Raw genomic sequence first — 25,792 nt, 5'->3', positions numbered from 1 at the left:
ATATATGGAGCCAGTTAATGACATCGCATATAACATGGCATGATATGAACCTGACATGACCATGACATGACATTCTAACATGACATTAACCAAATGAGCAGCGCCTGGCAGAGTCTTTTATTCAAAAAGGATTTTTCAATCCTGTATAAAATCTCAAGCAGTGTATTTAGTTGTGACACTTTTATGTGGAAAATCAGTTTAAGAGCGAGGGAATGGAATGTTGTTTTAATGTCATGACATTTACTTTGGCATCTTCCGGAACATTCTGTTATCCTAATTCCATCATTTTCTTTTTCTGCCTGATCTCCGGCCTGCTCTCCTCTTTGGTGTTCATTTGTTTGGCCTCTTTTTCAGATTTTTTTTCTCATTTTTCTCCTGCACTGGACTTAAATGACCTCAGTCCTGTGCAGGAGTCTGTCTGTCCATCTGTTTGTCTGTCTGTCTACTGTATATACAGTGTTGTGAAAAGTATTTGCCTGATCTCTTTTATTCTTCTCATATTTGTCACACTTAAATTTTTCCTTTCATCAAGCAAAGTTTAATAGTACACAAAGATAGCCCGAGTAAATACAAAACGCAGTGATGTCATTTATTAAGGAAATAAAGCTGAACAAACCTGCCTAGCCCTATGTAAAAAAAAAAGAAATGCTGCCAAAACCTAATAACTCACTGTGGAAGAAATTTGTCCAACTCTTATTGTTTCAAGTCATGCCACCAGGGTTCTGGAGGAACGTTGTCTAATTTTTAATGTGTACTGTGTACCGCTGCGGCCCGGTTTTGATCCCCAGTCAGGGAACCAACCCCAGCCATTAGGGTTGCACAAGCCAGTGCACTCTTAGTGCCGGTCCCAAGCCTGGATAAATGGAGAGGGTTGCGTTAGGAAGGGCATCCAGCGTAAAAATATGTGCCAATCGAACATGCGGATCATGAATATGGATGATCCGCTGTAGCGACCCCTAATGGGAGAAGCTGAAAGTAAGTTTTACTGTGTACCATTGTGTATAGTAGAAATGACAATAAAAGCCACTTGACTTGACTTGCCACAGCAACTCAATCAGATTTAAATCCTTACATTGACTAGGCCAATTTAATACCTTCATTTTGTTTTTTTAAATATTCAGAGGTGGACTTCTGTTGTGGTTTGGATTGTTGTCCTGCTGCGTAACCCATGTGCACTTAATCTTGAGATCATGAGGCAATTTTTTAAATCCACTTTTTGTTAAAGTAAAAGCAGAGTAAGAGAATGTAGGATTGGTCTAAAAGGTGGTATAGTTATAGTATAGCTACAACTTGAATTATCCCCCTTGAATAATGAATGAATAAGAAATATTTTGCTCATTCAGTAAAAGTCATGTTTATTGCTTAACTTGGAGGATTGCTGTTTTTCCAATTTTGACAACAAATCATTTCTAAATTATTAAGCAATTAAAAAAAATATATGATCATGCCATTGCATTGAGATATTGAATTTGGTTAAATTAGTGAACATTAATGTGACTTTAACATTGAAATCCAATCACATTGATATCAAATGTTTTTATCAGTCCTCACACCCATTTTACTTTGAAAAATAACAATGGTAGCTGTTCATATTTTCGTCATGTTGGTAATCAGTTATTGCTGTAAATCTTAAAAATCCCAAATTAAAAGATTACTTTTCCCTCCTTAGAATAAACAACTGTCTTAATTGTGTTAATTTAACTGATACATTTACATCATGTTGCTTTAAGTCTCAGAATGCAGCTTGGAATTCTATTGAACTTCAGTAGATACAGTAAAAGTTGTGACCTTCATTCTTTCTGCTCTGTATTTTCTGGCTCTCTGTAGGCATGTGCAGCAGACAGCCTTGAGCTCCATAGTTACGGGATGCTGTTACAATGTGGCGATCGTTTCCGGGGTGTAGAGTACGTCTGCTGCCCAGGAAGAGGCGGGGCTAGTGGGCGTGGCGAATACGAAGGTGGAGACAGTGCACAGGGAGCAACTCCGCCTTTAATATCACTGGCCGGTGAGAAAGAGACCACAAGGTAGGAGCATTTACCTCCATTCTCTATAGATGCAATGCACTTTTTGCATGTAAGTGTGTATATCTGACTATAAGAGTCATATGTACTATTCAAACATGCAATTCCACATTCGCTGTTATAACAATCTGCACACTTCTGAAAGGATTTTGGGTGTTAGTAAACAATTTACTCCAGAGTCGTTCAATAGGGTTGAGGTCAGAGCTCTATAACAGACCACTCAAGATCTTACACTTCAACCTATGTCTTCCTGGAGCTGGCTTTGTGTACACGGGTTTTGTCCAGCTGGAACAGGTTTAGGTCTTTAGGTCTTTCTAAGTGAAAGGAAAATGTAATGCTACCATATCCAGAGACACCCTGTACAATTATGTGCATCTAACTTTATGGTTTCAGTTCGGGAAAAAAACACATAAAGCTGGAAATGCCAGGTGTATGCCAGGCAAAATATCATGCATTGTGTCCATCCTTCATTTTAAAAGTGCTAGAATGGCAATAAAAATATATATTTAATTCATATTTAATACATACACATATAAAATGATCTATAAGTGAAAACCCAGTACAAAGATTTTGCTGTCATTACCTCGTATCAGTAACAGTGCTTTTAGTGATTAGGAAGGAGGAAAAGAGGAAGGCCAAGGAGGCGGTTTATGGATGTGGTGAGGGAGGACATGCAGGTAGTTGGTTTGAAAGAGGCAGATGTAGAGGACAGGGGGGGTATGGAGACGGATGATCCGCTGTGGCGAACCCTAATGCGAGAAGCCGAAAGAAGAAGAAGAAGACTGTATAGAACAGCATCATTTTTAGTCATTAAATCATAAAAGAGCAGTATTAGGAATGTACATGTGGTATGATGTGAAACAGTAAATATACCATGTGTGTGAACAGGAAACTAAAGAATAATAAATAATGCATAATGAAGATTAAATAAGATATCTGTTAGAAAACTCATGAATAGCTGGAGGCCATTGTGTGAAGCAGATTGATTTTCACGTATCTGAATCCTTCAGTGACCATTATCTTACAAGGCCATTTGCTAACGTTTAGGAAATAGAGGCGTTGTATTTTTCCGCTTACACCAACACCAGTGCCTTAATGAAGCCAGTAAAAAATATGTGTATTGGTCAAGCATAAACTAAACTGTTGCCTGAGTTTGTTGCCAGATAAAGTTGCACTTTATCAAGAGCAGAACACTTAGTTTAAAGCAATTTTATGTGTTATGGACATATCACAAAGAATAATAACAGTGTGTTATGTGGTATGTTTAATAATTGTTAAATGATTTTATACTATAGTCCTAAATAACTAATTCTTGATTCTGAAAAATAAAAGCTGGCAAGGGAACGATTGTACTGTAGTTGTTAGAATGTAAGCGATAAACAGATAAATAAAGTACAAATTTGTAATATATACATTTTTAAAAAATATTGTATAATTGCTGTATTAAAATTGGAATTAAAACACTGCAAGAGGTGTTGTTTTTAGAAACTAATCAACTCGGATCACAATATGGATCAGCAGCAACTGTATTAAAATGCTAACATTTCATGATCTACAACAGTTTTATAATTCTCTCACTGCAGCGTGAAGGTGACTCCATCCACACCAAGCCCCTCCCCTGAAACAGACATAGAGGAGGATGACATGGAGGAGGAAGAAGAAGCCGTGGAGGAAGAAGAAATCGAAGAAGATGAAGATGACGAAGAAGACGAAGAGGCAGCACCCACAACGGTGAAGGATCCGGAGGAGTACGAGTACTCCATCGACTCGGGCACCTATCAGGCTTCTGATTATCTGGAGAACTTCTACTATGAGAAGAACTCTCAGGGTGCCAAGACCCCTACACAACAACCTCTGCCACATGGAGACGGTGAGTGGCTCTGACATCAAACTGTAATTCAAACTCTAATACAGATTTACAAATCAATGCACTGAGGCTGTGGGATTCTAGAAATGCCCTTGCATATTTTTGAATGCTTTACACACTTATACTGGCAATGTGTAATAAAGCCTCTGTGAAAGATTTTAAAAGGCTTTGCATTATAAATAAAGGCCATATCTTTGTATTTGTAATGTTCCTCATTTTCTCTTTGTAGCCAGATCGCAGTAAATGTGGAAGAGGTATTGGGCTCTTCTTCATCACAAGTGTTCTGCATCATCAGTTAGTCGCCATCTGGCTATATTAAAGAACTCGAATGCCAATTTGTCTAGTCAGCAGTGTGTAACAAAAGTTGAACTTTTATTTTGTCAGTTGTGAGACTAATGAGTTCTGTTCTTACCCATTCTAAAATAACTGTTTTGATGCTGTTTACAATTTGTACACTTTATGGACGAAATGACAAGGACACCTGACTTTTCCAGCCATTTATAGTTCTTCCTCAAACCGTTACCACAAAGTTAAAGGCACACAATTGTACAGCGTGTCTTTGAATGCAGTAGAATTAAAGTCTCCAGCATGACAATGCCTCTGTGCACAAAGCCAGCTCCATGAAGCTATACCTTTACACAGGTCGGAGTGGCCTTCAATGTTGCTCTGATCTATTGAATACCTTTTCAATAAAATGCTGATTGAGCACAAATTCCATAATCACACTCCATAATCTGGTAAACGTCTTCCCAGAAGAGTGGGGGTTCTTATAACAGAAAATAGGGACTGAATGTGGAATAGGATGTTCAAAAACACGTACAAATCTTATGGTCTGTTATCTACAAACTTTTATCCATATAGTGTATGTATGTGTGTTTAGTGTTTAGGCTGTTCATACAGTACAGACAAAAAGTTTGGACACACCTGCTCATTCAAAGATCTTTCTTTATTTTCATGACTATGAAAATTGTAGATTCACACTGAAGGCATCAAAACTATGAATTAACACATGTGGAATTATATATGGAATTATATACATAACAAAAAAGTGAACTGAAAATATGTCATATTGTAGGTTCTTCAAAGTAGCCACCTTTTGCTTTGATTACTGATTTGCACACTCTTGGCATTCTCTTGATGCCTACTTTGAAGAACCTACAATATGACATATTTTCAGTTGTGTTAATTCATAGTTTTGATGCCTTCAGTGTGAATCTACAATTTTCATAGTCATGAAAATAAAGAAAACTCTTTGAATGAGCAGGTGTGTCCAAACCTTTGGTCTGTACTGTATATATATATATATATATATATATATATATATATATATATATATATATATATATAAACTTTTGGTCTGTACTGTATATATATATATATACAGTACAGACAAAAGTTTGACACACAAGGTGTGTCCAAACTTTTGGTCTGTACTGTATATCAAAGTATCAAGAGGTAGACTCGGTAGTTTATGTTGTTATTTGCATTTGGTGAGATAAAAGATTGACTTGAAAACCAAAAGCAGCTCACTCATCCTTCCAAACTTGCAAATAATATCGAAACAACCTATAGTGTTACAGAGACGTGATGTATTCTCATTTTTATGCTAGACAATACTTTCAGAAATCACCATTAAAGCCATAGCATAGTGGCAGCTCAGTGTTCTGTAGGTTCCACTGTAAAGATGTCTGCCTACAGAGACTTTTTTAAATGTTAAACAAACATCACGGCTCTAAAAATTTGTTATTAGACTTTATTTGTGGCACATCCATTAATGCAAGTCTCCATTCATTACTATGAAAACACATTAAAAACGAACGAATTGATACAAACCTGTTATTTGATCAACTTGCCGCCTGAGTCTGAGCTTTTGTCTTAGAAAAGGAATTAATACCGTCTAACCAGCCAGATTTGCACATTTAACAGTGCAGTGGTATATAAGGTATATAATATAAAATATTTTAGTATTCCACTCAATTAGTGTGTGTCCCCTGTGCCCAATCCTCAATATAATAAATCCTGAGAAAAGTAAATTATTATTAGGTAAAATTCGAACAATGCCACTCACTAGCATGCTAATTGGTTTAGTGAAGCGAGTGAGAATTAGGTTACTTCATTTGCCCAAGATTGTCTTTATTGTTTAGCACAAATTTCAATATAATTTTTACATGGAGTTAATTTCAAATGCTGTACATTTTTTATAAGAGAATTTCATTAGATCTTACTTCCCAATGGAGGCTGGTTGAGGGCTGTGGTGGGGTGTCCCATACTCTACTGTTCATAACACACACACATCGGAGTTTATACTGGATAGTGCAAATGCAGTGCCTCCATCTCGGCTTCATCTCTAACTCAATAATGCTGAGTAGTCTGACATTATATCTGTATTGATTGATACTCTTCCTCCTAGCCTCCACTTTCAGTCTTCACTGTCAGGTTTCTTTGTCCTTCCTTACATTATCAGACACTACACCTTTCATCAAGACAGATTTGCTTTATATATCATGTTAGTTATTTAGATATAATAATGAAATTCACTTATTTAAAGCGTGCTGAAACCAGAGCAGAGTACTGTAAATGCGTCTTATTTATGAAAGTCTTTTTAAGGAGAACTAAATTAACTAAAAGTGCACTTACATGCCAGTTTTGTTTCTTCACTATTGAGTATTTTAAATGCACATTATACTGATACGCACATAATCAGCATAATCAGTCCATGTTTACTATTTTTCTGTAGTGTTCATTCAAAGTCTAGACACAAGTGTAATTAGTTAAATACAGTTGACTCTAAATCATCAATCGTTCATTAACCGACTGCTTGATTGATCATGCTCTTCTCTCCAGTGCCCACGGTGCGTCCTACAGACGGCGTAGACGTCTACTTCGAGATGCCCAGTGATGACAGCGAACACGCCAACTTCCTCCGTGCCAAGATGGATCTGGAGGAGCGACGGATGAAACGTATCAACGAGGTGTGAAAAAAACGCATTTTGTACTTCACGTTAAGGTTTTTTTTTGCGTGTCAGTAACAGTGTCGATTCGTATGACTCTAAGATGTTTGTGTGTGTCGGATCAGATTATGAAGGAGTGGGCCGAGGCTGATAACCAGTCGAAGAACCTCCCGAAATCAGACCGCCAGGCACTGAATGAGGTAGGGCAAGCAGTGAATATTTTAACATTTTGAATAATCTAACAAAAGTGAGTACACCCCTCACATTTCAGCAACCATTGTACTACACCTTCTCAAGGGACAATACTATAGAAATGAAACTTAGATTTATTTAATAGTCAATGTGCAGCGTATATAGCAGCATAGATTTACTGCCCTTTAAAAATAACTCAATATACAGCCATTATTGTCTTAATAGCTGGCAAAAGAAATGGGTAGTACATTCTAAGTGATAACAGCTGTACATCTTGTAACCATGCAAAGCCACAAGTCCTATTCATCATGTTCATGTTTTTGTCTGCTTGACAGGGGCATACATATTGTTTATCTTGTATTAGAGCAGTTAAAATTTGGTCTTTTGAGTATAATTTTCTCATACTGACCACTGGATGTTCAACATGGCACCTTATGGTAAAGACTGCCTGGGGATTTGAGAATTTAAATTGTTGCTCTCCACAAAGATGCAGAGGCAATAAGAAGATCAGGAACAACCTTAAACTGAGTTACAGTACAGTGGCCAGGGTCATTGAGAGGTTTTTCAAGACAGGTTCCACTCTAAACAGACTTCGCTAGGGTCCATCAAAGGAGTTGAGTCCTCTTGCTGTGCATCAGGTGCAGAAGGCGCTTAAAAAAAACAGATGCATGAGTGCTGCAGCATTGCTTTAGAGGTTGCAGAAGCAGAAGGTTCGCTTTTCGGTGTTCAGACTATACGCCACACACTGCTACAAGTCAGTTTGCATGGCTGTCATCCCAGAAGAAAGCCTCTTCTAAAGCTCTCACAAGAAGTGCCATGTGTCTAACATCCAGCAGCTCCGTGATGTCATTATGGAGGAGTGGAAGAGGATCCCAGCAACAACCTGTGCAGCTTTGGTGAATTCCATGCCCAGGAGGATTAAGGCAGTGATAGATTACAATGGAGCTCACAACAAATATCGACACTTTGGACACAGTTTTGACATGTTCATTTAGGGTGTACTCACTTTTGTTGCCAGTTATTTAAACAATAATGGCTGTATGTTGAGTTATTTACAGAGGACAGTAAATCTGCACATTGACTACTCTAAAGTATATCCAATTTTGATTTCTGTAGTATTGTCGGTTGAGAACAAGTAATGAAATGGTTGCTTAAATGTGAGGGGTGTACTTACTTTTGTGAGAACCAATATATACACACACACACACACACACACACACACACACACATAAAGACAAAATATTAAATTTTTTTTTAAAAGCTGACATAAACTCTTTCTGCATTTGTGTCTCTCAGCATTTCCAGGCCGTGTTACAGACTTTGGAGGAGCAGGTAGCAGGTGAGAGGCAGAGGCTTGTGGAGACTCATCTTGCCCGCGTCGTAGCCACACTGAACAACAACCGCCGCCTGGCACTCGAGAGCTACCTGAGTGCTGTGCAGAGCGATCCACCACAGGTAATGTGTGTGTGTATGTATGTATGTATATTGCCACAGTTGCCACGGTTCGCTCATCAGGGATAAATGCACACCATTCACCTTGACTGTTGATTTCTGTAAAGCTGCTTTGAGCTGCTTTGAGATGTCTGTTGTGAAAAGCGCTATAGAAATAAACTTGACTTGACTTGACACACACAGCAAAATTAAGCCTCATACCCACACATGCACATACTGTACTCTTTAAGCTCATTTTAAACCATAGTTATTCACTGACTTGCAACCTGGAACTGAAGTGGATTTAATAGGCTCATGTGTCATGAAGCTTATATTTAGCCTATAGATTATGTCCAGTTATTCAACAAATGTTGTTACTTTATATGGGAACTGATTAACTAATGTAATGCATGAAATGCAGCAACAAGGGTAAAAACGTAAACGACTGCAAGCTTTTGTTCACTGTTTGTAAACATTAGTGAATAATTTATGCAAATTATATTAATTTTTACTCCCACTTTCTCATTATGTGCTTTTTTCTACTTCCATGGCATTAAATCCCAGTTAAGTGCACCTCAGGTAGTAACGTTACAAAATGTGGAATTTGAAAGGGGTGAATAGTTTTGCGAGCCACTGTAGACTTCCTAACAACACCATAACCTTACTAATTTACCTAATGTTTTGTTATGAATGTCTGATTATTATTGAACATCTACTATTAGTTTACACTATACACACATAATATTTGCTAAAATGACTCATAAAATTCATGTACTAATCTCTAACTTTCTCTCTCACACACACACACACACACACACACACACACACACAAACGTTTCCCACATATAGCCAGATCGAGTGCTGCAGGCTCTGAAGCGTTACTTGGCTGCCGAGCAGAAGGATCGGCGACATACACTGCGTCACTACCAGCACATCGAGTCTGTAGACCCTCAGAAGGCTGAGCAGATGAAGTTCCAGGTGCTCACTCTTTACGGGTTTTTGTCAGTCTGTCTTCTTTCCGTCTACCAAAAATCCAGTCGCTTCGACCAACCCTATTAGTGATCATTTATTGTTATGTTCTTTACCTAATTTCACATTTTCTGTTATTTATACACTCATCACTTCCACAGTTAGCGCTTCTGTTCCCATATGTCTAATTGTATATTATATTATATTATATTATATTATATTAAAATTGTATGACAGAAGTAATATGATGTAAATATCAGAACAACAATTAAATAAAAACAAAAGATCAACACTTTTAAATAGTGAAATTCTAGATAAATATATTATGGGACAATTATCTTTCCTTCCATCCATCCAGCCAGCCAGCCCGCCAGTCAGCCAGCCAGCCAATCTTCCTTCCATTCATCCATCCATCCATCCATCTATCCAGCCATCCAGCAATCCATCAACCATTATTCTATTCATCTAGTTTTTTCATACATCTAACCATTTATCAATCCATCTATTCTCAATTTGCTTATCTAATCATCCATTTATTAAGCAGTTGATCCACCCATCCATTCATCCATCTTTTGGTTTATCTAACCATTTATCTATTGTATATTCACCCTTCTGTTCATTTGTCAATTCATTAACCATTTACCTCTCCATCCATCCATCCATCCATCCATCCATCCATCCATTCATCCATCCATCCACTCTTTCCTAAATTAAATCATTCTTCTGTCCATTGAGATTTTTTATGTAAATAATAGAAATGTGCATTTATGCACTGATTCTGATTTATACACTCACCACTTCTACAGCTCTATACCTCTTCTCCTTGCAGTATTTTCTCATTAACAGCCCAATATTAAGCAAAGTAATTAAAGTACAGGGAATCTGAATGCAGAAAACGTTCCAGCTGTGGGTGCACGTGACTACACATACTACTCGCACATGCTCTAACAAGTCAATTAAAAATCATAAAAATAACACAACCTAATTAAAATAACAATTTTTACTAAATATTTGTAGTCGACGGATTTTGTTCAGCCTGTGAGCTTTTAATAGAGCTTTACATGAAGACCTGGCTGCTTACCTACTCGCAGAACAATCGCATAGTACAGCAAGGTTTCTGTTATTATACCACAGGATTCTTGAATTTGTTTTGTCAGAAGGTTAAGTTTTTTTTTTCAGCTCCTCTGACAGTAGTGCATTGTGTAATTCATATACCAGGTTAATGTTAATAACTTAAAGACATGTAAGGTGTACAGGGTATGGTCTATATAACAAGAAACATAAAAAAAAAAAAAAATGCATGCTATTCATCAAAGAAATATATATGATATTTTTTTAAGCTTTATGGAAGGAGTCTCCAGTGTCAGCTTAGACTTTATAGTGTCTTTTATATATAAAAAGCTACAGTTACTGTAAGTTAAAATGAGAAAAAAGAGGTTGTGATTGAATATAACATAAGTGATAACAGGATTGAACAGGAATGAACAGAAATGAAAAATTTAACTAGAAAAGGATGTCGTCATTTAAATAATTAATAAAAGGTGTGTCATCAGGTTATTGTGTTGTAAGAGGAATAAAAGTTTTGCTGAAAAATTAATCTAAAATAAAATAAAACAGTACTTGTTTTTTATTCCTGATTCGAATGTTTCATTCTAAATGAGGAAACTTTGTATTCTTTGTCACTTCAGTAGGGTTACACTTAGGCTAACCCTAACCCTTTTCCTTCAATCAAATTTTACCTTCATTCAACAAATTCATTAACGCCACCAGAGGTGAACTGGTGTCGCATTTGTGTAAAATCCATACGACCTCATTACACTTAAGGTCATTTAACTGTCTAAACCAGGGCTGTCAAACTCAATTGCACAGGGGGCCAAAATTTAAAACACACTTCAGGTCGCGGGAACAGGATAAACATTTATTGAACACACTAAAACTAAATGTTTTTTTTTAACATAAATATGAATAAAAACAGACAGGAATATTATTCCAGAATAAATCAACTTAAACGTTAAATAACATAAAATATTTTGCTCTCCATAAAAATATCTCTTGTCAAAATTATACGAGTTAGAAATATGAACATGCTGCAAAAAAACACCTAAAAAAAAATATTAAAATTGTGCTTTTAAATAAACGTTAAAATAACAACAAATCAAAATAATCCAATTTCTTTGCTTTTATGCCATTTAATAAAGAAATAAACTTGTACTCTAAATAACTTAAAATATTTTGCTCTCCAAAAAAATATTAACTGTCAAAATTATACAAATTCAGAATATGAACATGCTGCAAAGTCAGAACATGCTGCAAAAAAACAACCTGGAAATATAAATAAAATTTGTGCTTTTTAACTTATAAATTTTTTAACAAATACATTTTTTGCTTTTCAGCTTTAAGTAAAAATAACAACAAATTATTGTGAGGGGCTCCGCAATAACTTTCCAATAGCTTTGTATACATCAACAGTAGCTTGACTTGATTGATGCGGGAAAGGCAGCTGAAGTGCTGCATTATGGGATCTGTAGTTTGTGTGTTATCAGCGTTTTATATCGGGCCATTAATAACAATAATAATAGATCTATATAAAATGATCTTGTGGGCCGGATGTAATTGACTTGAGTTTGACACATATGGTCTAAACTGTTACATACTTTTTGAAATGGAAGCCATGTTGCTAAAACATGACACAATTTATTTAAAATGTTAAAATTTAGAAACTTGCATTCTTACTTTCCGCTCACTAAGTGTGTTTTGATGATTTCAGGTCTATACTCACCTTCACGTGATCGAGGAGAGGATGAACCAGAGTTTGGCTTTGCTCTATAAGGTTCCCACTCTGGCTGAAGAGCTTCACGATGAGATCCGTACGATCTGACATGCCCTAAATCTTGTCTTAGTAACGAGACCTCTTAGAAACGATTCATATAATAGCATTGCGAGTACAGATACTAAATTCGCATTGCGTCTTTACACACATTGTGTCTGCTTCCATGCAGAGGAGTTGGTGCGGACGGAGAGAGGTGACATCAGCGAACTCATGACCACGTCGTTCTCGGAGACGCGCACCACAGAGGAGCTGCTTCCTGCCGAGAGCGAGGAAGAGAAGGAGGATGAAGAGGAAGAGGAGAGAGCTTTCCAGAACCGTCCGTATCCACCTCGCATAGGTGCTCACCAGTTATTTTTGGAATCCGATGCATGAAGAAAGACTCGTTTTTTTATCTTTGATTATTGTGTTAAACTTATTTAATATATTTCTGTCTTTTATTGTAATTCTGTAGCTGTTGCTTTGATATTATTATATGAATTTCCAATCTCACAACAAAATTATCTAAACAATTAAAATGACCTATTACCCTAATTACATTCTAGACTATACAGTATGGCCAAAAGTAATGGGACACCTGATTTTTCCAGTCATATGTGGTTCTTCCAAAAATGTTACCACAAAGTTGGAGACACACAATTGTATGGATTGACTTTTTGCACCATTACATTTTAGATTTTAGATTTACATGGATTTGAGGGGAAGAATTTGAGTGGCCTGCTGTAGAGCTCTGACCTCAATCCTATTGAACACCTTTTGGATGAACTGGAACGCTAATTGCACCCCAGCTCATCTAATTCTAGAAGTTTTAACACCTGAAAAAATGTTTAATGGAAAACAATTTTATTAAGTGAATTTCCCTCAGTTTTTTATGGTTTTAGACTGTAAATAAACAGTTTTTTAGTCTTTCAAAGCATAATGTTTATCGTTTTCTCTCTCCACCTCATGCCATAAAGATTCTCAGCCAAGCAGCAAGAAAGGTAAGCGCTCTGTCTAGGTGCTCTATCTGCCTCCATATTTAGTCTGCCCTCTTCTGCAGCTAATTGAATTCTCTCCCCACAGCGTCTGCTGTAGACGAGTACGATTACAGCACGTCTGAGAGAGCTCCCACCTATGAATATGAGGAGAAGGTGACACATGTATCAGTAACCTAATACCGGCGGAAAAGCCTTAGTGGGCAGTTTAGTCTAGATGTGTATTTATGGCATGTGGTATTGTTTTTACTGCCGGATGTGACTGCTGTCTTAAAGTCAGCTAGAAGTCAGTAGACATAGTTACATTAGATAAATAACATTCAATATGTGAAAAATGGGATTTAGGAATTAGAATGATGATTTTGAATGCTTTCTTCTTTTGTATTGAGAGGGTTTTTTCTGTGGTTTACAGTTTAACACTTCTGTGGAGCTGAAGCAGGTGGTCTACAAGTCTCCAGGAATCCAGCGGGATGAGCTGGTTAGTGTTTTAAAAGCATAACATGATAGAAGTAATATGGTGTAACTATAACAGGCACAATTATTAGAACATGAAGATCAACAATTATGAAAAGGTAAATGTTGGATATATTTTGGGGAAATGCATCAAACTAACCTGATCCATTCAATCATTCATTCATTTCCCCATCCATCCATCCATCCATCCATCCATCCATCCATCCATCCACCGACTATGTATTTCTCTAACTATTTGACCATCCAACTGTCTTTTCATCGATCCATCCATCCATCCATCCAACCATCCAACCATCCATCTTCTATCCATCCATGCATTTATTTGTCGACATATTCATACATTTGTCCATTCCTCTATCCTTCCATCTATTCATCCATCAATCCATTTATCCATCCATCTTCTTCTTGTTTTTTTGTTTCGTTCCTCAGCAGCCAGACGTTCTTGAGACGTTTAACCGTGGTGCCATGGTGGGGCTTCTGGTGGTTGCCGTGGCAATTGCCATGGTGATGGTGATCAGTTTGCTGCTGGTGCGTCGTAAGCCATATGGCACCATCAGCCATGGCATCGTGGAAGTAAGTGTATCTGTACATGTATCAAATGGGGATTTAGGAATTCAGAGAGATATGATTCATGTTCTGTAGCAGACACTTCGCCAGGTGGGACTGCAAGGGAAATCACAGGTTTATCGTAATTCACTCATTCGAATGTTATTGGGTTTGTAGTAACAAGTTTCCCAGGGACAGGTGCACTTGCAGATTTGGTTGTTTAGAATCTCAAACACATCCGTCATGCTTGTGTGTATGATGCACTGTTATCTATAAAAATGCACAAAACACTCTCATTATTCTCTCTGCAGGTGGACCCCATGCTGAGCCCAGAGGAAAGGCAGCTCAGTAAGATGCAGAATCACGGATATGAAAACCCCACCTACAAATTCTTTGAGCAAATGAACTAAAGTTTAAAAAAATTAATAATAATAATCATACCCCCTTTTTTCACTCACTTCCTGTTTACCAACAGGGGTTTCCATAGCAACCCCTGTCCCCTTTCCCAACACTGTATGTACGTTTCCATGCCCAATGATTAAACCCAAACAACATGAAAGGCAAATACAGAGTTTTCACTCAGATGCTCTCGGAAACAAAGAGAGGCAAGGAGTAGATCTATGCGGCTGGTCTCTCTAAAATGATTCCTTTTTGCTTTGGAAGATGCTGAAACCATATCAGTAGTTTCTGCTACTGCTCTGGGTTCAGCATTGCATTCTGTTTTTTTTTTTTTTTTTTTATGGAATATCTAAAAAAAAATCATACCTTTCATTTAAAATTTTTTTTTAAAACTGTGATGTGCGTGAAGTCATAGTTTATATTTCAGCATGTAAACATAACCGAGGGGGGAAAAGAATCACTGTAGCTCTTATAACATACAAACCCTGTCTGCCGGAATGCAGAAATAACACTCGACTAATTGCATTTCGAAGCTCTACTGCTCAATACATGAGGGGAAAAAAGAGCCTGGTGATCCCTCTCAGACATCTTTCACTTCACCACATCATGAATACTCTTTCATGTGAAAAAGGAATCAAATCACAGGAATCCAATCATCGTTCCAAATATAACACAGACTTAATCAATTAGTGCTTATTTTTAATGACTATTATTCATTGTACTGCTTCTTAGGGAGAAAAAAAAAAAATCGGTGATCTGCAGTCCACTAACGTAAAGAAGAGCATGCTGAATTTGGTGTATTATGCTATAAACGTACTTGTGTTGTTCCTGTTTTTAATGCTTTTTTGAAACTAAAATGTCACAGACAAAAAAAAAAAAAATTGCGTGTATTACTGAAAAGGTATCTACAATAGACGTTTCTGTTGTTAATTTGTATCGACTCGCTATGTGGAATGTCAAAAACTTTCAAAAGATGACTTTGTGCTGCTCACACAGAGAGAGTAAAATAATAATAATAATAATAATATTAATAATAAAAAGAAAAAAAAAATCCTAACATGGCTGAATGAAAACGGACTGTTGTATAAACCAGCACAAGACAACGACACCGTAACTTGACTGAATGTATCTTTAGGTCGACATCGACTTCATAGGCTTTTCTATTGATTTTCTTTTCTCCCCGACACACACGTTACATGGTCTGCACAGGTTTTGTTTTCATACTAAACACCGATGTGAAAGGGATCGTTTTGTTGGAAAAGTACGTTTTAACGCTAGGGGAGAGGTAGGCGTTATGTGGATTCGCACTGTTGGGGAGATCAGGGTCGTGTAGCTCCAATCCTCTGACACTTAACAGGAATGATTTGTTTGATGTCACATTTCAATTTTAGTAGGATAGCGAGAAATGGTGTCTGTAACGGAAATGACCTCAGAATTGCGTTTGGGGAAGAAAAAAAAAGAAAATCTGCGCCATTTTGTTTTCTTTTTTAAATTTGCAACGTTCTGTAAGATCTAAATTTGACTTTTCCCTAAAATTCCCTAAAACTATTGACAGAAAACTTTAGATTAGCACTTTTAAATCAATTGATCAAACACCTCATCCCCAGCAAATTGCCCAAAAAATATCCCCAAATTTTTTTTCCCTTTTTCATGGATTTTTTTCCACACACTTCAACAGGATCGAGTTCATATAATTTCAATAAAAGGACAGATTATAAGTTTGGGTTTGAATATTCGACTATCAGGCGTTTTACGTAGAGAGCATCGCTGTGGCTGCATTATGATATGTAGAAAATAGCCTGAGTTTCCTATATAGACTGTATAGTCCATTTAGGAGATGGGAATAGTACGACACTCTTTATCCATTTAATGTAGTGAAATCTTAAAGGTGAGAACCCACCTGCTTGTTTAGCCCCCAAAGTGTTCACTCGTCAGTAACACTGCGTTACAAGGATGCAACTCGAGGCATAACGCACATTTATAAGGCAAACATCAACACTTTCGCGTAATAAATCTCATTCACGGGTTTGATCGTGTCAAGTCACCATGTGACCACCATCTATGTGATGTGAAACTCATAGTGGAAAATCGGTCAAATACATCCAACTGTTTGCATTAAGATTAATGAATGTTTAACCATCGCCTGGATAGAGCTGTCTTATGAATGTGTTTCGATGTCCTGGTTTAGGATCCTTTAGCTAAAGCGTCCGTTTTTTACCAGCATTTAGCAGAGTTAGAACAGTGTATTCTGTAGTGATTCAAAGGAAAATTTGTATAGTTCTCCTCATGACTATTTCCTTCTTCTCTCAACCCAATGGAAATGTAAACATTGTAACGGAGATTTTAATTGCTGCATTATTGCCTTTTTAAATGCTGTGTTTTTTCTGGTTGTAATTATGTGTTTTTATTTATGTCATTCTCGGTTAAAGTTCGGGTCATGCTACTTTGCTCACGGAACACACAAATAAATGAACAGATTCGATAAAATACGTATCGGTGCTTTTTGCCCTGGATTTCATCTCATATCCCAAGGATGTGGTTTGCTGTAAAATTGAAATTAACATTTTAACCTGGGCTATAAAAAATAAACTAAGCACAAGTGCATTCAAATTGTTTCCTTCTCATGTACTCATAAGAACAGTTCACAGTTCAAAAAAATAAGTCACTTTTTTTTCTAAAAGATGTTTCATCAAATATGTGTAGAATGTCTAATTGGCATCTGTTTGACTAGTTTAAAGGATATAATAAAAATATGACAGACTGTATATTGATTTGAAACCTTTGGTGAACCAGAGCTTTGACTTTTCAAGAGCGTCGGTTGTGATTCAATTCCCGAACAATAAGCTGTATTTAAATCCTTTTTTTTCTTTCTTTTTTTTTTTTTCTTTTTTGAGTTTTCGCCAAAGACATGTTCCTGGATGCAATTGAAAGGTTCACTGATTTGCTGTATTTCTAAATGGAACTAATTGGGATTATATTGTTCAAGCAATCTATCTGAGAACTGGTTTGGCTGATTGTACTTACATTAAAATGTTAATAAAAATTACAAATGACCTACAAAACCAACTGGGAGGTTGATGTCACTTTGTCAGACATAAACTATGATCATATAACACATTGCAGCCCATTCAATCACAATAATAGTAGTCTGAGGTGGTCAGACATGGGGCTATAGTCTTGTTCATGATAGTACAAGGTTGTTAGATCAATTTAAAAGCAATGTTGTTAGTGATTAAACATGCAAAAGAGGGAATGTAATCAGCACTAGACTATATAATATATATTCTATAGAATTCTTATATACAGGCACAAGCAGGAATTATGAATAGGAAACCGGAAAACAGCAGAAACCAATGACACAAAACTACTACTGTGAGCTAATAACAACAATAAGGGCAAACGTTTCCTTTTTGTAAATCCTCTGGAATGTCAGATGGTGTTTGTTCATTGTCTATAAACAAAATCTGACAAATAAGACATTGATTAAAACCCCTCTCCCGAAGCTGTATCATGGTGCTACCATCACCATGTCTCCCTACGTTCTTTAGGTTGACATGCTATCGTGTTTTTGTCGTATCTTTAAGCCCAAAAACATCTACCTAGCTCTTGTTAGACCACATTTTACCACATGGTTCAGAGTGATTAATACAGGCTTGGATCATTTTTTGTTACAGAATCAGGAATCGGAAGGGGGCAGGAAGACAGCGGGAACCTATTACACAACCACTACTGTGTGCGAATGCCAAAAGTACAGGCAAAACATATTTCACTTTATACTGCAGTGCTCTTAAATTCTCAATCCTGAAAGGTCAGATGTTTCTAAATCATTTTCTATAACAGTAGATCTGCTTCTTCATAGCTCAGACATGAAGAATATGAGATATTTTTGTCACATGCATTAGTACTTGCAAATATACAACAAGCTTTAGCTTTTTAAGCTTTTGTCATAGTATCTATCTCTCTATCTATCTATCTATCTATCTATCTATCTATCTATCTATCTATCATCTATCTATCTATCTATCTATCTATCTATCTATCTATCTATCTATCTATCTATCTATCTATCTATATATGTATATATATACGTCTGCCTGTCTGTTTATCCATCTGTTAGTAAAAGCTATAAAATGTGAAATTGGACAACCATTTGCCTTAAAATCCCTCCTGTGTGTAATTTACTGGCATAACACTAACAGGACTGTATGTCCTAAAAGCCCTTTTTACTAAAGAATAGGAATCTGAGGATACAGTTGGCACAGATCCACAGAAACCTGACAGTAGAAGATCTAATCTTGAGTTTCTGGTCAGTTTCCAATATCCTCCTTCTAGTTTTGGTAGACCTGTACCCACTGTAGCCTCAGGCTTTTGGCGCATACAGTATTGTAAATGTTATGCATGTAAAGTTCCCCCAGAGGGAGATATTAAGTCAGCTGCTTATCCCATTTTATTTATTTTTTACAGCATGTTTAAATGAACCGTGTTTACTTTCTTTACCAAATACTGCACCAAATCAGGATATAATGCTTATTCGGCTGAAGCATTTCTGGACACCATTATTTATTCACATTAACCAGAAATTTATAATAAACCTCATGCTGACATCTTACATTTCATAACAGAGAAGCTAAAAGTTAGAAAAACTGTTGACCTCCTTAACATGTGTATATATATATGTATATATATATATATATATATATATATATATATATATATATATATATATATATATATATATATATATATATATATATATATATATGCCTTTGCTGCCAAAACAGTCCTGACAAATCGAGCATTAACAGCATTGACTTCTTCAGCAATCTGAGCTACAGGAGCTCGTCTGTTGGATCGGACCACATGGACCAGCTTTCACTCTCCACTTTCCTCAATGATCCTTGGCCACTGTTCTTTCCTTGGACCACTTTTAGATAATACTGAGCACTGCAGACTGGGGACATCCCATAAGAGCTGCAGTTTTGGAGATGTTTTGACCCAGTCGTCTAGCCATCACAGTTTGGCTCTTGTCAAACTCACTCAAATCCTTATGCTCACCCATTTTTCCTGCTTCTTACACATCAACTTTGTGGACAAAATGTTTACTTGCTGCCAGATATACCCTACTCACTAACAGGTGCCATGATGAATAGAGAATCAGTGGTATTCACTTCACTGATCATAATGTTTTATTGTTATAATGTTATGCCTGACCTGTAAATATATATATATATATATATATATATATATATATATATATATATATATATATATATATATATATATATATATATATATATATATTATAAGGGTTAAAACACTTAAAATAACTGAGTGAAAAATATCTCTACTTTTTCCCTTGATATCAACATCAACTTGTAATCATCTAAAACTGATCACACTATTTTATACAATTAAATATATTGAGTGTATTGATGATGATGATAATAATAATAAAAATATAAATAATAATAAATAGAAAACGATTTTAAAAAATAACAAAACAAGATAAAGAAGCGAAACCTGAAGTGTGGATTCCAAAGCAAGGAAGCACCTAAAAGCTTCAAGCTCAGAAGAGACATATGAGAGTATGGTGCACGGAAAGACATAAATACAACATAAAAACAGGTATGTGATCAGTGAGGCTGATGGTAGATTTACTCATGTGGCTTTATGTATGCTTCATTGTCAGCTTGCTGGAATCTTGTTTTGCTCTTTATGAAGTCTTTCAGTCTGAATAACTGTTGCACACAACATTCTCAAAAACATTTTAATTAGGCCTGGGTGAGGACAATTACCATCAAATTCTTGACTTATTTTGTTCAAAGAAGCAATGATTCTTTTAAAATCTTCATACGTCTGGAGCATCAAAGACTGAGGGGAAAAAACACACCACACATATTGTGAAGTGAACCAACTCTCTTTTTTCATTGTGCAAATCAAAATTTGGATACTGAATGTGATATATTTAAGAGAAATATTACCAAATGATCTTAGTGAGCAGTGCCTCTTATAAACCAGCAGGTATTAAAGCCTAGATTCAGTAATACTTCCTTCATTCTTGGTTTATTAGCGAAGCATTTTTATTAAAAATAAATTATCATCTCATCTAGTTTCTCTCTCTGTGTTGTCTTGGCCAGGAACAGACGTCATGAGAATGAATAAAAAAAGAACAATGCAAAAAATAAAAAATAAACAAGCCACTGGTTTAATGCAGAACTGAAAATGTTTCTTGCTGTAAGAACCGAAGTGTCCACACACTGAGAGGGATTAGGAAGGTCACTGCAACATCCTGGCTATGGTTCATCATAATGAAAGAAGCATTAGACAGCAACTCCTAATGCCTCAGTCCTAATTTCCTCCATGCATGATGGTGAACCATCTGCTCTAGTGGCCTCTCCTGAAGCACACTGTTGGTATTTCGCTTCTATGCCAGGTTGCCCCACCACAATGATGTCACTGGGTCAAGCTTGCCCACTTCATTTTACATGGTCTGGCTATGTCTCGAAATGTGGAGTAGGATTACATTGGGGCATAGCAGTAGTGGGTCAGTGGTAAGAGGCTCGCTTTAGAAGTCACTTTTGTATTTTTGTCACATTTTTGGCAGTAAAAGTAAAAGATTTTCATTTCTACTGCCTGGATTTTGAAAAACTAATTAAATAGCCATTCCTGTTTATTTATGTATTTGTTTATTACTGATTGATTGGTTAATTTGTTAGTTGATTGACTAATTTCGGTTACTGACTATTAAAACAAAAGGACGAAAATGACGAATATAATGACTCAAAGTTCCTTTTAGGTTCCTGCTGTAGTACCATGTTTGAGCAGCAGATGGCAGCAGTGTATAGACGACCTTTCAGACAATCACAAACAGTTTATCTTCTTTCACCTTCTTAAAGCAAAGAATAGAAATTTTATTTAATGAATTTAACGAATAATACATTTATTTGGTACCAAACATAAACAATAAGGATTGTGGTCATAAACAATCCAGCAGCTTTTAATGGCAAGAAAAAGCTCAGTAGCCGTTTGTTTTGTTCCTGATTAAATGCTGTTAAGTTGGCATGGAACTAAAATGCATGGTCCAAGAACAGCAGGGTGAAGCTAGCACATAAAGTGAGATTCACACCATGATGACTTCAAATATAGCAAGCTGAGTAATGATATTTCTTCACTGCTGTGTCAAATCCTGCATCAGAACCCAAATTAACACTATAGTGATTGCAGTAAAGGTGAATTGGGTTGGTCCAAAATGATGTAATTACAAACCTGTACATTGTGGTGTGTGAGTTATTTAGTATTCCTCATTATTTTTTTTTGTCTGTTTGTTTTACAAAAATGTCACTTGATTAATGTTTTCTCAGAATTCTTGAAATTCTTTTTTTATGCATGTTGGCGATCGCATCAATCATATTAAGAACTCTGTGCCTTTTGTGATTCCAGGCTTACAGCCAAGTTTAACACAATGGCTCACGGCTGTTGACCCTAAAACCGAGCAGATGGCCAGCACATTAATGATATACCAAGGCAGATCTGGTGGCCACATCCTGTGATTGGCTAGTGATAATTACTGTATTTTCCTTTCTCAAGCTACAATCAGAGTCTCTGCTCTCAAATATGCTAAAACATATTTCTCAAAAAATCTTGGACATACTCAGCTTCAGTTTGCTGGTCGGTTGTTATGACTTTAAACAGATGATGCTGAAAGAGATGCGGAACTTTTTTCAGAGCCAAATGATGTGCTGTTCTGAGATCAAAATATTCACTTCAAGCCTGTTTGAGACTACTGAAGCAGAAGATTGTTCTGTCTGCTCTAACGAAGGCAAAATTGAGACACTGAGAACTGACAGTTCTAGCTAAACAGATTTACAAATGCCTGACGTGATGATGCAGCAGTAGATAGATTTGTTGTACATACAGTGTTAGAAATGTCAATTTGTTAGTTTTTCTACTGTACTTTTTTCAGAACCTGCTTGCAGCTTGGCACATCATTCATCTATTTTTTTCTTATCAGTAACTGTATCGTGGTCTGGGTTATAGTGCATTTTGTGATTTAAGGTGAGAATACATGCAAATGCAAACACACACTTAGTCACACCTATAGTACGTTTTATTTTGGGACAGACGCTTAGCATCCAGAATTTCCTACAAGTTCCAGAAACAATGTCAAATTCTAAATGAAGAGTTTTATATTACAGACCTCCAGCATTTCGATGAAAATTTGATTTAATACATAGAATCAATAGCGGCTTTAAACATTTGAAAGGCTTAAGTTCCACCACCATGCTTCAATGTTTGGATGATGTTTTTAAGGTACAATCATTGTTGGATTTCCACAAAATTTAGCATTTTGTCCAAATACAATTTTTTCTTTGTCCCATTATTTATTTGTCCCCAACCATTTTTCTTTCTGTTTGTTATTTTATATGCTGTGCCACTATTTACTTTTTTATTATTTATATATGAATATAATTATAATATAATAGATGAATTACCAACATGGACCCCAAGCTACCTTTGCAGGAACTGCATGTTTCTGCTATTTTTGTACTATTACAACTTTGTATATTTTAATTCATGTTTTGCATTTTTTTTATGTTCTTATGATTTATGTTGGCAAGAGGAGTCACATAATAAGAACTATATTGTATGTTGAAACAAACTGTTCATATGACAATACTTTAGAATCTTTAATTAAACTACTCAACATAAATACCTTTAGTTCACATTCTAATGAAGAAATATCTTCAAGTTCTAAGTACCGGACGAGTACTATTGCAATATATATATATCTGTATTTAAAGCTAATATCCTAAATGATGCTTATGTTTGGCAGCAGATGGAGACAGAGTCAGTCAACCAATATTTTTCCCCAATATTTAATAAGAAATATATGATCTTTTTAAAATATTATCTTCAAGTCAAGTCAAGTTTATTTCTATAGCACTTTTCACAACAGACATTGTCTCTAGGTAGCTTTACAGAATTTAAGAGTTAAAGTGAATGATGTGTATTTATTCCTGATGAGCAGCCATGGCGACTGTGGCGAGGAAAAACTCCCTTAGATGTTATGAGAAAGAAAAATTGAGAGGAACCAGACTCAAAAGGGGGAACCCATCCTCATTTGGGTGACATCAAGAGTGTAATCATAAATCTTTAAACAATACAGAACACTGTAAACAATACAGAACACTTCTTCCAACTATTGCTCATAAGGATTTAACAACAATGTTTTAGTGAAAGAAAATCTGATGTTTCAACTAAATAAAATTTTCACTCTAGATATAGTCCAACCAGATGAATATACACTATAGTTTGTGTATATCCCATTCCACAATCAGTCCCTATTTGCTGTGATAATAACCTTCACTCTTCTCTATAAATATTCAAGTCAAGTCAAGTCAACTAGATCTTCCACAGGAGTTTTCCTGTGGGGATCTGTGCTCATTCAACCCTAAGGGTTTTAGTAAAGTCAGGTACTGATGTAGTATGAGGAGGTCTGGGGTGTAGTCAGTGTTCCAATTTATCCCAAAGGTGTTCAGTAGGGTTGAGTTTAGGGCTCTAATGTTACTGCATCCAGGGACATCCTATAAAATTGTGTGTCCAACTTTTGTTTTAACAGTTTGGGTAAGAATCACATATGGCTAGAAAAGTTCTAGTCATTTAGTGCATATAGTGTAGACATGCTACATGCAGAAAGTAAGGAAAGTTTAGTATCATCAAATTGTTTAAATTATTAATATTGTGTAGAGAAGTTAAACTACAAAAAAATGGTTTTATAAAGTGCATTTGTTTCTAAATGTTTTGTAATAAAGTATAATAAAAGTTTGACTTGGATTAAAGCCTAAAGTCAAAACAGCACAAAGGCTCTTTTAATAAAAAAAACAAATTATAAACTTAATACAGCAAAATACAGAACATTAGAGTGAAAACAAAAGTTCACTTGTTCAAGCAAGTGAAATTCTGCAATCATATCTAACAAATGTGAGTCATTTATTGCCACACAAACAATCGAACAAACAATCAGACAAATTGCTGTGATTGTCTGCATTTTTCAAAATCATTATAATCATAATAAACAAATAATACTTTATTATAATTTACTTTAATTAAATAGCTGAATGCGCTATGAGTTGCTGTCCATGGTGCTGAAGCACCCTCCCTCCCCTCTCTCGCTTTTTATGTCTCTCCTGAGAGTGTGTGTGTGCGCGTGTGCGCGCGTGTGTTTGTGTGCGCGTGTGTACGGGCGTGCGCGCGCGCGTTCTCCACAAGGATAAGGAAAGCCTTAGTTTTGACCTTGTGCTAAGATTTGGTTGGTTATCTATCTATCTATCTATCTATCTATCTATCTATCTATCTATCTATCTATCTATCTATCTATCTATCTGATTCTTCGGTTGGTTGATTGTTGGTTATTTTGCTGCTGTTTTAACAGAAAGCTACTATTATTAAAATAATAAGATAATTAATTATAATATAATTATGTGGAATAGGTCCTCAGCAGGACATTAAGACATCGGTGTGTGTGTGTGTGTGTGTGGGTGTAGGTGTGTGTGTCTATGATCCATGTGCTTCATTTTCCCCCCTCCCCGTGACGTCACGGCCTGGTCTGCGTATCCTGGGCTGGTCGCGGCTCCAGAGCGCTCGCACGCGCGGAGAGATCCCGACTAACCTGCTGGTGACGACTTTTCTTTTCCTGTCTGTCTGTCGGACTTCAGCTCGTTTTATTACCAGTCCTGCGAACAATCTACGAGAGAGGGAGTGAGAGAAGAGAGCGAGAAAAAAAAGAGAGAAAACATCGGAACATCTTTTTTCGAATCGACTTTTTCCTCTCCGCGTCGCTCCGGAGAAGAGCGAGAATGAAGACGCCGTCAATGTGGGCGCGCGCGGTCGCCCTGGCGCTCGCGCTGTCGGCCGCCGTCGTCTCCAGGAAAGGTAAGGTGAAGGACGACTCACCTCTGCGCGCGCGGGGGAAGAGCGAGGGAGAGAGAGAGAGAGAGAGAGAGAGAGAGAAAGAGAGAGAGAGAGACTGGAAGGAAAGAGGACACAGGGCTGGGACTGCGTCCTAAATCCATCCGAAAGCAAGAAAAACTGGTAACACTTTCAATATTGGTGCTGTAGGTGCAGGGGATTTTGTTGAACTC

General features: G+C 36.5%; 2 protein-coding genes across 4 annotated transcripts in view; both read left to right on the top strand.

Annotated features, from left to right (window-relative positions):
• aplp1 (amyloid beta (A4) precursor-like protein 1) overlaps positions 1-17,717 on the top strand; it is a 71,077-nt gene extending 53,360 nt beyond the window's left edge. For 2 of the 3 annotated variants that reach the window (XM_046862947.1, XM_046862946.1), the window contains exons 5-17: positions 1,828-2,024; positions 3,605-3,891; positions 6,733-6,860; positions 6,965-7,039; positions 8,328-8,486; positions 9,312-9,440; positions 12,199-12,298; positions 12,431-12,598; positions 13,215-13,238; positions 13,321-13,388; positions 13,645-13,710; positions 14,136-14,279; positions 14,564-17,717. In XM_046862947.1, coding sequence (XP_046718903.1) covers positions 1,828-2,024; positions 3,605-3,891; positions 6,733-6,860; positions 6,965-7,039; positions 8,328-8,486; positions 9,312-9,440; positions 12,199-12,298; positions 12,431-12,598; positions 13,215-13,238; positions 13,321-13,388; positions 13,645-13,710; positions 14,136-14,279; positions 14,564-14,662 — 1,644 coding nt within the window. In that variant the 3' untranslated portion in view covers positions 14,663-17,717. The remainder of the gene's footprint in view (positions 1-1,827; positions 2,025-3,604; positions 3,892-6,732; positions 6,861-6,964; positions 7,040-8,327; positions 8,487-9,311; positions 9,441-12,198; positions 12,299-12,430; positions 12,599-13,214; positions 13,239-13,320; positions 13,389-13,644; positions 13,711-14,135; positions 14,280-14,563) is intronic. The other variant, XM_046862948.1, reaches the window with a different exon arrangement.
• Positions 17,718-25,239: 7,522 nt separating this feature from the next.
• The window catches only part of clstn2b (calsyntenin 2b), a 265,401-nt gene continuing 264,848 nt past the window's right edge, over positions 25,240-25,792 (top strand). The window contains exon 1 of the mRNA XM_046863463.1: positions 25,240-25,583. Coding sequence (XP_046719419.1) covers positions 25,508-25,583 — 76 coding nt within the window. The 5' untranslated portion in view covers positions 25,240-25,507. The remainder of the gene's footprint in view (positions 25,584-25,792) is intronic.

The sequence above is a fragment of the Silurus meridionalis genome, chromosome 12 (assembly GCF_014805685.1).
Source record: "Silurus meridionalis isolate SWU-2019-XX chromosome 12, ASM1480568v1, whole genome shotgun sequence".
NCBI lineage: Eukaryota > Metazoa > Chordata > Actinopteri > Siluriformes > Siluridae > Silurus > Silurus meridionalis.
The sequence above is the reverse complement of the archived record's forward strand: the minus strand, read 5'-3'. Positions and strand labels throughout refer to the sequence as shown.